This window comes from Amblyomma maculatum, unplaced genomic scaffold (assembly GCF_055883805.1).
Source record: "Amblyomma maculatum isolate TAMU_Amacu unplaced genomic scaffold, ASM5588380v1 scaffold_15, whole genome shotgun sequence".
Taxonomy (NCBI): Eukaryota; Metazoa; Arthropoda; class Arachnida; order Ixodida; family Ixodidae; genus Amblyomma; species Amblyomma maculatum.
In genome coordinates, this window is record NW_028146740.1 from 6104213 (window position 1) to 6115806 (window position 11594).

Here is an 11594-nt window from a genome sequence, read left to right on the forward strand (position 1 = left end):
CGGTATGCGATGTTAACGTTTTCTTGAGCCGCACAGAGCGCTAAGAGACCGTCGTATTAACAATAACAAATGCATTGGTGTTCATATCGCGCCGAAAAGCTCAACTGGTCGTCCCTCATCATAAGTATTCTTGCGTCGAGATTTACGCAATCTTCCAGCAAATTGGCTTACGTCCACAAAATGCACGGGTTTTGGAGTCATCCGGGCATCTACTAACAGTGTGAAGCTGAGCATCCGGGTGACGCATCCAAGCTATACGCACCCGCTTGCAGGACGCGCCGCGAAATGAAATTTTGTTCGTTCGTGTGCTCCGTTTGAACAACTCGAGTTTGTGTCATCTATTTGGAGCATGTAACATGATTGACAGAATCGTTCCCTTTTCACTTCCTCCCTTGTATTTTCGCATGTTACCATTTGATGTCAGGAACTGGATGTTTCGAGTGTTTTGGAGATTTTAATTCATTTTATTATCTCGTGTTTCGCTTGTGTCAACGGTTTATATACATATATATATATATACACTCTTGTGGAAAGGAAATCTTGGGCGCGGTGCATTGTAATGAAATCAAAGACCAATATTTACCACAGTTTAAGCGGATGAGTGATAAAGTTTCAGCCACTGAAGTTGCGCGTACATGCTTAGATAAAGGAGCGAGATGACATCATGTGACTCGACAAGATTCGCCCTCACGCCTTCGTTTGCTGATACGTTATCGCCATCCACCTGTCGTAACGTAGGCAGCTGGTGCACAGGCGTTGTCAAGATCTCGTTGGCGAGGGGAGAGCTTGAGCTCGCTCCAAACATCGCCAACATTTCAGCCTGCCGCTGCAACGGGACCATAAGCTTACGGCCGCAACTGATTTCGTCCGCTCAAACCACTGCTGAGAGCTTTACAATCGTGGCGCTCAAATGCGCTAGTCGCGTGGTATTTCGCGGGCTTTCCTTTGAGCCTGGAACACAAGATACACACGTGAGACTTTCTTTATCGCAATTATTGGAATGGGGGATTCTGAAGGCGCTCTACAACTTTCCAATTCAAATTTTTATCTTAAGTCAATATTTATGATATTAAAAAAATTAGCACAATTAGCCAATTAAGCAATTTCATAACAAAAAATGCATGTGGTGCGCAAAGCGGCTGAAAGTTGGTTTCCCTGAAATACCTTAAATATATTATTTTGTAACCCTTGGTTCAAGTTAGCTGGGACACCCGATATATAGTCACAGAAGCCAGTGGAACTGGTTAAGCAGGTTTACTCACAACTAAGTAAAAGCATCGGAACTGACTGGTGGGCGAGCACCGAGAGCGAAGACGAGCGCGTGCCAGTCTCCCGAGCTCGCCACATTGCGGCAAGGTATGTATACAATGGTAGCGAAGGCTGGGCCCAAAAACGGTCTAGCGCGACAGCAGCACAGCCACTTTGGAGGGGGGGGGGGGGGGGGCGAAACACTTAGATAATGAAATTCAAAAGCACGAATAAACACGCTATAAAACAACATAAAGAAATAAATATTTTAATGCCACGTTTTATAAAATAGGTTAACTATTTTAACAAAACATTACTCCGCATTTTTAATTTTTTGCAACGTTCTTGTTACGCCCCCTGTTGATGAGTGTGCGGTGCATTTGCAGCTTGACTTTGCAGGCCTTGTTTCGGCACCCAGCCACAGTGGCCGCGGGTGCTCACGAAGCGGTTTCTTATCGTCAGTCTCGAAATGCCCCTTTTGCGAAGTTTTCGTCGTCATGCGCGTCGCGTCTCTGTCGCCGTTTTGTAAAATTTGGACCCCGCCGCACCGCTGCGGCAGTTTTCTCGGTTTTTGTCGTTTCCTTCGACGTGCGACCAGTGCGAAGTCTTTTTCCGTCTTTGCACGCTTCGCGCTGTTCTTTTGAAGCGCTTAGAGCTTTATTTCAAGATGAGCTTGCGGCGTGTGAAGAAACGATGCGCCGTGGCACATTGCGACAGCATGGACAGTGCCGTCGGTGCCAAGCTACACCGCTTCCCGCTGGACTTTCACAGGTGAGCTCGTGTCAGTGTCGTCTGCTACAAGGCGTCTGCTCTAGGTATGCTCCGATTGCTTTCGTTGGGCTGTTCGCTTCTGTTTCTGTAACCAGTTCGTGCGCATGTGGCTTCATTTTTTCGGGGATATTTATGTACTACACTACAGGGCACACACTTTAAGTGCTGAGCTGTGCGAAAGAGGCCCACCATTTGTCTGATTTATGGTGAGTTTCATGCAGCCGGCTATCACCAGCGTTAACTTGATACCGGGCTCTCAGGAGCAACCACGCGCATGCCACTGACCGGAAGGCCAATTTAAAACCAATTGTGCTGCCTGACAAGTCTGAGCACAACACTGTTTAGTTTTCCAACACCGCGAAGCCAATTTGACTCTCGCAACTGGTAGTATCGAAATTCAGCCATGTGTATATGCGCGGCCTTGAGGGTGCTTTAACTGAATTCACTCAGCAGGAGTTACTGCCTGTCTTCTTATTGCTATTCTGCATATGCATGACCGTTAGGGTAACTTTAAACGCACTCCATTCTCGTCAATCTTAACCATAGAAAAGTATAGCTACCCGCATGCCATGAGGACGAGCGTACATAACCGCACTCTTAGGCGCTGAGAGCTTGGGGCGAGCATTTACTACCATAGTTCATATATAATGGAAATGTAGTGTACTGTTGTTAGCATTGACAGGAATAATCACGCATTGGCGTTTGGAGTATGCAGTATTCCTTACGGCGCAATTGTGAATAACGTGCACGTTGCATCACGTCCAGGTGCCGAGCGTGGGTGCAGTTCTACCACAACGTCAGCCTGGAGAAGAAGACACCATGGCAGCTGCGAGACTTGCGGGTTTGTTCCAAGCACTTCGAACCGTCTGCGTATCTGTCGTCAAAAAGGCTGCGACCCGTGTTGATGCGCCTACTTATGTCATGTCATGTTTGCCTCAATTGAAGCTGTCTTAGCACTGTCTTCTATGCTTTTCAATTTCCTACCTGGCAACGTTCGGGGAACTGCAGGGTTTTTTTCTATCCGCACTGTGACCATTAAGATGAATAGCCAGCTTAAAGAAACTACTGCTTGAGCTGCCTGTGACGTGTATTTTTGTTGGTGTGCTTTATCACTGTATTTGTTTGGTTGCTCTAATAAACCATGAATATGAAAACCATACTTGCCGTACACTGTATTGCAAACTGTGCACTTGAGCCTGTGCTTTGTGCATCATACCTTGTACTCAAAAGTACTAGCACCAGTATTTCCACCAAGGTTTCCACTACGAATCATGCATGATTGCATTCTTAGCCAGCCAAGGTAAGCCAGCGTCTGAAAGTGTTGCTGCCTTTCTATGCTGCCTTCTTTGCCAGTAACTTTCATTGGGTTCCGAATTGCACATTAGCAAGGCCATAACTAGCAGGAACTCGAGCACATTTGACTGGCAAAGGTTGGTGCGCACTGAAAGGCAACCTTCATGAGATACCGGCTTAAAAAGGCGGGTTCTATAAAAAGACCACTTTAAAATTCGCGCTAAAAACATGCGTATGCGTGACGTCATTCAAGGTCACTTATACATAGTTGCCCCCCAATATGGCGGTGCCCATGAGCCGCCATTTTTTGGACCAATGGGCGTCTATGGAACCTTCGCTACCATTGTATATCTACCTTGATTGCGGCGCCAGTAAGATAACATTGCGGCATTGCCCCTCCCGGTGGAAAAGGCATCGTCCCGATGCCGAGTGGCGAGGTCGAGGATAACAGTAGTCGGCGAGGATGCCGCGTTCACATAAAGCAGTTAAAGGAAGCAAAAAAAAAAAAACACATGTAGCTTGACCTAGCGGGAGCAGAAGGGCTTCATCCTGGCGACATGTACGACTTCCGATTGTGCTTGCCGTCGGGATCAGCGAACAGTTCCTTGCGGGGTCACTTCGTAGATGACGTCGCTGAGTTTGCGTTGTACTTCGTACGGGCCGAAGTAGCGGCGCAGAAGCGTCTCGGAGCGACCCAGCTGGCGAACAGGTGTCCACACCCAAACCTGATCGCCAAAGTTGTAAATTACCTCCCTGTGACGAAGGTTATAACGTCGTAGTGTAGATGTGTAGGCCAGTTGGTGAGACATAAGGAAAATAAAACCGCAGCAGACACAGGACGGAGGCTGGAGACAACCGCCCTGTGTTGTCTCCAGCCTCCGTCCTGTGTCTGCTGCGGTTTTATTTTCCTTATAACGTCGAGCATCTTTAACTTGCTGTATCCGGACTCTCAGTCTACCCAGCTGGCGAGCGGCCTCGGCATGCTGCACGAATTGATCGGTACCGGCAATCGATGGATGGGCAACATCTGGCAGTAGCACTGCGTCCAGCATGGTGACAGCTTCGCGACCGTACACCAAACGAAACGGTGTGAAGCGGGTCGTTTCCTGGACTGAGGTGTTATACGCAAATGTTGCATACGTTAGTATCTGGTCCCAGTTCTTATGGTCTTCGTCGACGTACATAGAAAGCATATCGGCGATGGTCTTATTGAATCGCTTGGTAAGGCCATTCGTCTGAGGGTGGTAAGCTGTTCTGCGATGACAAGTGCCACTGAGCCGCATCAATTCCTGGGTTAGAGCTGAAGTAAATGCCGTGCCTCTGTCAGTTAAAACGATCGCAGGGGCACCGTGACGAAGGACTAAATTAAAGATGAGAAAGTTCGCAACATCAGTAGACGTGCCGCTGGGAAGAGCTTTCGTCTCCCAATAGCTGGTTAGATAATCTGTGGCGACTATAATGTACCGGTTGCCCAATGATGACGTAGCAAATGGCCCGAGCAAGTCCATACCGACTTGGTGAAAAGGTACTCGCGGAGGAACAATAGGCTGCAGCAGGCCGGCCGGCTTGATAGGTGGTATCTTCCGACTTTGGCGTCCTAACATAGCGCTGAACCATAGTGGCAATCTTGGGCCAGTAGTACTTTTGTCGTACTCGTGCCAAGGTGCAAGAAAAACCGAGATGTCCGGCAGGAAGCTCGTCGTGGCATGCCTGCAAAACGTTGGTACGAAGCGGCGTTTGGACAACCAGCAGATACTGAATGTCTGTGGAAGCGTACTTTTTGAAAAGGCGTGAAAAGGCGGCGATGAGGCGGTTCCTTCGAGGTAATCGATGAGAGGCCGCAGTTGGGTGTCGTCTCGTTGCTGTTGAGCGATATCTGGTGTCGTGAGAGCGCCGAGAAAAACGGAGTCATCTGCTTCAATTGAAAAACACGGGATAGGGTCTCGGGATAAGCAGTCAGCGTCACTTTGTTTCTTGCTTGGACTTGTACACAATAGTGACGTCGAACTCCTCTAAGCGAAGACTCCAGCGGGCTAACCGGCCTGAAGGATCTTTAAGGTTCGCTAACCAACAGAGTGAGTGGTGGTCGCTGACCCCTCTAAGCGGCCGACCATACAAATACGGCCGAAATTTTGCTACCGCCCACACAACTGCAAGGCACTCCTTTTCGGTAGTAAAATAATTCTCTTCGGAACGAGACAGGGTGCGGCTGGCGTAAGTAATCCCCTGCTCAACGCCTTCTTTCCACTGAACCAGAACTGAACCGAGGCCAACGTTACTGGAGTCGGTATGCAATTCTGTGTAGGCCTCCTCGTCGAAGTGGCCAAGTACGGGCGTAGTCTGAAGGCGCTTGCGAAGCTCCTCGAAGGTCCTTTGATGCTCGTCGGCCCAGATGAAAGGCTGGTCGTCCTTTGTTAGACGAGTCAATAGTTCCGCTATTCGGGAGAAGTCGTGCACAAATCTCCTGTAATATGCACAGAGGCCCAAAACCGACTCACGGAAAATTTATCAGTGAGGGTCGGGAAAGCAGCTACGGCAGCCGTCTTCTCTCGATCAGGGATAATTCCCTCAGATCTCACGATGTGACCTAGAAACTTGAGCTGTTGGAATGCAAAGTGGCATTTTTCTGGTTTTAGTGAGAGTCCGGCCCCGCGGATGGTATTTAGCACGGCCGTCAATCGTTTGAGGTGCTCCTCGTAGGTCGCAGAGAAGTAATGAATGCGGTCTTTTATAGATCACGTTCATCGACTTTGATCTGCCTGTGCCCACTGCGTAGATCGAGCGATGAAAGGTATCGGGCGCGGCGGAGTCGGTCGAACGAGTCATCGATTGGGGGCAATGGGTAGGCGTCCTTTTTCGTAATTTTGTTAAGCCTCCTATAGTCGATGCAGAATCTGAGTGTTCCGTCCTTTTTAGCTGCCAGCACAACTGGTGAGGCCCATGGGCTTGTGGACGGCTCGATCATTCCATCGCTGAGGATTTCATCAACCTGCGCCCGAATAGCCTCTCGTTCTTTCGCCGATACTCGGTAGGGGTGTTGGCGGATAGTACGCTCTGTGGGATCAACTTTAATTCGATGTTTGGCTACTGACGTCTGTTTCACTTTGGAAGTGATGCAATGTTATCTTACTGGCGCCACTATGTGGCGAACTCGGGAGCCTGGCACGCGCTCGTCTTCTTCGCTCTCGGTGCTCGCCCACCAGTCGGTTCTGTGCCAAGGAGTCATGACTTTTCGCAGAATTGTAGCAAAGCCTTGACTCATAACGCAAAAATCAGCGCCGGTATCTAAAAGGGCAGTCGTGCTGTGGTTATTGAGGAAACTGGATCGTAACATATGGGCAGCTAAAATACGTATACTAAAAAGCATTGACTCACAATGGAGGAAAATCAAGAGGAAACTAACCAATAAGTATGCTGGTCACAAGGATGAAGAAATAAAGAGCGTTAAGCAACAGGTGAAGCAACAGAAGGTAAAAATCGGATTAATTCGATGGAAAAGAAAGAGTGTGGAACTATACCTAAAGTGGAAAAGGCAGATCAGGAAGGAAGCTTTCTTTGATAACTCAAGAGGCAGTGCCCTACTATTGAAGCTAGGTCAGGGTGCCTTTAAACACGCAGCTACAAAATGAAATTTAACAATGAAGATGATACTTGTGCAGTATGTCGTAAATCCACAGAAACAATTACCCATATCATACTCGAATCTAATCCTATCCATCTGGAAGTAGATGCAGGCGCAATCACCCTTCCTGAAGCTCTGAGGTTTAGAGATACCAGTGGCCGGGTGAAGGAACCTGCGGCGGAAACTAGCAAAAAACGATTGGAAGATTGGTGGCTTAAAATCAGAAAAATGGCATAACGTTTGTAAGGCAGAAGCAAAAATTTAATAAGTAGAATGATGGTATAGCTAACGAATCTGAAACTATGTTTATGATACAGAGGGGAAATATGAGCATGATAGCAACTGCTACCACCCTGTTTCAAAAAACACGCTCCTATATTCTATCCATCCATCTATGTCCACATATTCTGTTTGTATTTGTACCTTCTCTAGTTGCCAGTGCTAAAAGAATCAAACACCACCATAAACATTCTGTCTTGAGAAAGGCAGGGCTCCAGCGTTGCCTAAATAAAAATACAACAAGGAGCAGCATATATATATATATATATATATATATATATATATATATATGCTGCTCCTTGTTGTATTTTTATTTAGGCAACGCTATATATATATATATATAGCGAACATATATATATATATATATATATGTTCTTTCACAATATATATATATATATATATATATATATATATATATATATATATATATATATATTGTGAAAGAAGGCCAGGTCGAGTCGCTAAATTCGTGATGGCAGGCAAGGTGCGCCGTGTCAGCGTTTTAATCTGATGGTGAACCCAGGCGCGTGCTGGAGCCGGCGCCGCGGGACGATGAGGATGGTATGTACAAAAGAAGAAGATTATGGTATGTACAAATGAAAGAAGATCCGTGCAAGTATTTTGAGCTGAAGGCCCGCTGAAGAACGACACGTCAGCACTTCATTCAGGCGCGTGAGATGGTCGTTAAATGTTGCCGAAAAGATAACAATGTCGTCCAAGTAACATAAACAGGTTCTCCATTTTAGGCCACGAAGTACCGCATCAATCATTCTTTAAAATGTCGCTGGTGCGTTACACAGGCCGAAGGGCATAACATTAAACTCGTAAAGTCCATCGTGTGTTGCGAAAGCGGTTTTTTCTTTGTCGCCCTCATGCATTGGTATTTGCCAATAACCTGAGCGGAGATCCAAGGTCGAGAAACATTCGGCGCCTTGGAGAGAGTCAAGGGCGTCATCTATTCGCGGCATCGGGTAGACATCTTTACGGGTAATTTTGTTGAGTGCGCGATAATCAACACAAAATCGTACCGATCCGTCCTTTTTTTTAACTAATACTACTGGGGAGGACCATGGGCTTGTTGATGGACGAATAATATCGCTACGGAGCATGTCATTCACATTTTCTTCAATAACTTTTCGTTCCGAGAGAGAAAGCCGATAAGGTCGTCGGCGTACGATCGAGTTACCTTCAGTAATGATGCGGTGGTGTGCAAGACTAGGCCGTCCCAGTGGTGTGGAAGTGGCATCAAGAATGGCTTGATGGGCTTGAAGCAATTCCAGCAATTCTTTGCGTTGGTACGGCATGAGGTCCGGACTGATTGTCTTCGACAGCATGGGAAGAGAGAAGTGCGATGAATCACGTTGCGGAGGTAGCGGGGCGGTGAGCACCATCATGAACTTAGGGTGAGCATCCACTATGCATGACAGGGAAGTTCCTTTAGTCAGCACGAGGGATTCACGGGATGTGTTCGTGGCAGCTACTATCGCTGAGCCGCTGCGGAATCGTACAAGACTTGATGGGAAGGCGATTCCACGTGCAAGATGACGATGAGATGGTGCGATGAGTAGATACCCGTCAGTGATGTGTTCCGAAACAACGGTAACAAGTTTTTCGCAATGTGGAGGCAATACAGTATCAACTGCGACAATGAGGGAATGACGTCCTTCAGACATGTCAGATGAAAAATCACTGTCTGTCATATGAATGACACGGTCGCCACAAGAAATCAACGCTGAAGCGGTCCACAAAAAATCCCATCAAAAATCATCTGATGCGCACACGGTGAAAGCACAGCAAACTGCAAATGGTGGCGGACGCCGTCTATAACAGTTCGAACTGTACACTTTGCTGAAGGATGTAGAGGGACGTCATTTGCTCCACGAAGTTCAGGTCCATCATATGGTGTCGTTACTTTCCGCAAACGGTGGCACAAATCAGCGCGAATAACAAAAATTGCAGCCCCTGTGTCAATCAAAGCTTCGACCTGTAATCCTTCATCTAAAACGGAAATCATACTGTACGGGCGATGAGGAGGACTTTTGGTAAGTTCGCAGAGTGCAATTTCACCTCCGGAAACTGCATCGCTTAGTTTTCCGAATGACGGACAGGAACAGTTGTTGCTGGTCGAAGTGGAGAAACCGAGCGGCGATTGGGGGAAAGGGAGCGGCGTCGGGATACATGGGCGCCACTTGGTTCAGACGAGGATACCGGCGGTGGAGAGGATCGACGAGGTGGGCTGTGAATAGGTCGTCGCTGATAATATGAGGGTGCGTCACTTTCGAAGGCGTCGTACCCACGCCGCTCGTTCTGAATGCGTCGACGACAGACGCTGGATATATGTCCTCGGATACCACAGTAGTAGCACACTGGGTGAGAGGGGCGCCAAGGTGCGTAACAGGGTGGCGTAGGCTGAGCCGTCGTCACGGCGTTGATGTGGTTGTAGGGCAGTACTTGTCATGGGGGTGGAACAAAAGGAGGAGGGGATGCAGCAACGTGAGCATGAGTCGGCGCTGTACAAGGTGCAGGAGGGTCAGGTGCGACAGGGTGGGTGATAGTCGCCAATTCTTCTTTAATGATGGTGCGGAGGCTGGCGTCATTGAAAGAATAGTGATCACACCCGTGCCGCCAGAAAGGGCTCAAGGCTTGGAGCTCCTCGCGGATTATCGCTCGAATTAGGGCTCGTAGATAGAGGTCAGTAGAGGGCGGGCAAGTGGAGAAGCCGGGCTGCAATCGGGAGGAGTGCAGCTGTTCGAGGTGTTGACAGGTCGTAATAATAGAATCAACACTTGATGGATTCTGGACAAGTAGGGTGTTATAAGGCACAGAATTGATTCCTTTCATGACATGGTGCACGCGTTCAGGTTCCGGCATGGTGGAATTAATACGCCGGCAAAGAGCAAGTATGGCCTCTATGTAAGACGCATACGACTCATCGGGACCTTGAATACGGGAAGCGAGCTTGTTCCTCGCGATCTCAGTCCGAACTGCCGGGTCGGCGAAGTATTGGCGGAACTGCTGTTTGAAGGTGGGCCAGTTAGCGGTGTGGGGCTCGCGGTTTATAAACCAATTCCTGGCGACCTCAATAAGGTAGAAGGAAACGTTGAGGAATTTTAAAGCGTCATCCCACCGGTTGTAGGCACTTCAGCGTTCATACGTGTCAAGCCAGTCATCCACGTCCTCGTCGCGACAACCGGCGAACAGCGGTGGGTCGCGTTGTCGTGTGGGCACAGTGGGAGGCGGCGGTGTAGCCGAGGTAGAGGGTCCGACCGGGTCGGGACTGCTCTCGATTGACATAACGATAGTGGTTGTTGCCAAACGGCGACCGGAACGTAGCTCCAGCGAGAGGCAGGGCACAAGGCAGCAAGGGGATCAAATTTCACCTCCACCACCTGTGAAAGAAGGCCAGGTCGAGACGCCAAAGTCGTGATGACAAGGCAAGGTACGCCGTGTCAGCGTTTTAATCTGATGGTGAACCCAGGCGCGTGCTGGAGCCGGCGCCGCGGGACGATGACGATGGTATGTACAAATGAAAGAAGATCCGTGCAAGGCTATCAATATATATATATATATATATATATATATATATATATATATATATATATATATATATATATATATATATATATATATATATATATATATATATATATATATATATATATATATATATATATATATATATAAGCAGAATAATGCAGGGGAAATGAGGGTACTCGTTACAATACATGAAGGACAGAAGCCAACAGTCGGCGAGGCCAGGGAAAGCATTGGGGATTGTACTTTGTCTTTTTTTATTTTTACATCGGTATTCACATAAATTAGTAATGTAATCTGTCTAGGGGAAAGATAAACGCAAAGTAGAAGGAAAAACAACGTGCCGATGGTGGGAAGCCATAGGTAGCGTAAGAAGGTTCTAGCATAGTTTTCGCCCTTGCTCTTGATCACGTTCTACGTGACGCTGCCGGTCACACAGGACGTTCCACGTCCACCGCTATGGTGGAGAGCGGCGCTGGTGAACGCTCTCAAGGTTCGTATACAGACAACATTATCACCCAAGAAAGTAGCAGGTAGGACAGCGGCCGATGTAGCTTAGTTGGAAGAGCACCGTACGCGATATTCGGAGGTCGTGGGTTCGGTCCCCGCCATCGGCACGTTGTTTTTCCTTCTACTTTGTGTTTATCTTTCCCCTAGACAGATTACATTACTAATTTATGTGATTATCGAAGTAAAAATTGAAAAAAATACATATATATATATATATGTGTATATACTGTTACGGGGAAGATCCATGGTCCGATAACGGTCCACACAACTAACACTGATGACAGCACCGATCTCACCACCTCAGCGTTGTCTTCTTCTGGCAGTCGGTCGCACTTAA

At 47.7% G+C, this 11594-nt stretch overlaps 1 protein-coding gene across 1 annotated transcript; it reads left to right on the forward strand.

Annotated features, from left to right (window-relative positions):
• Positions 1-1721: 1721 nt before the first annotated feature.
• LOC146171977 (52 kDa repressor of the inhibitor of the protein kinase-like) lies at positions 1722-3482 on the forward strand. The gene is made up of 2 exons (XM_084586125.1): positions 1722-2019; positions 2785-3482. The coding sequence occupies exons 1-2, from the start codon at positions 1916-1918 to the stop codon at positions 2960-2962; spliced, it is 282 nt and encodes a 93-aa protein (XP_084442251.1). The 5' UTR covers positions 1722-1915; the 3' UTR covers positions 2963-3482.
• Positions 3483-11594: the final 8112 nt, after the last annotated feature.

What these genes read in the sequence shown, in the direction of transcription:
- LOC146171977 (XM_084586125.1), top strand. Translation starts at nt 1,916, where the DNA reads ATGAGCTTGCGGCGTGTGAAGAAACGATGCGCCGTGGCACATTGCGAC. An exon ending in TTCCCGCTGGACTTTCACAG is followed by an intron (nt 2,020 to 2,784) that starts GTGAGCTCGTGT and finishes CATCACGTCCAG; the next exon opens with GTGCCGAGCGTGGGTGCAGT.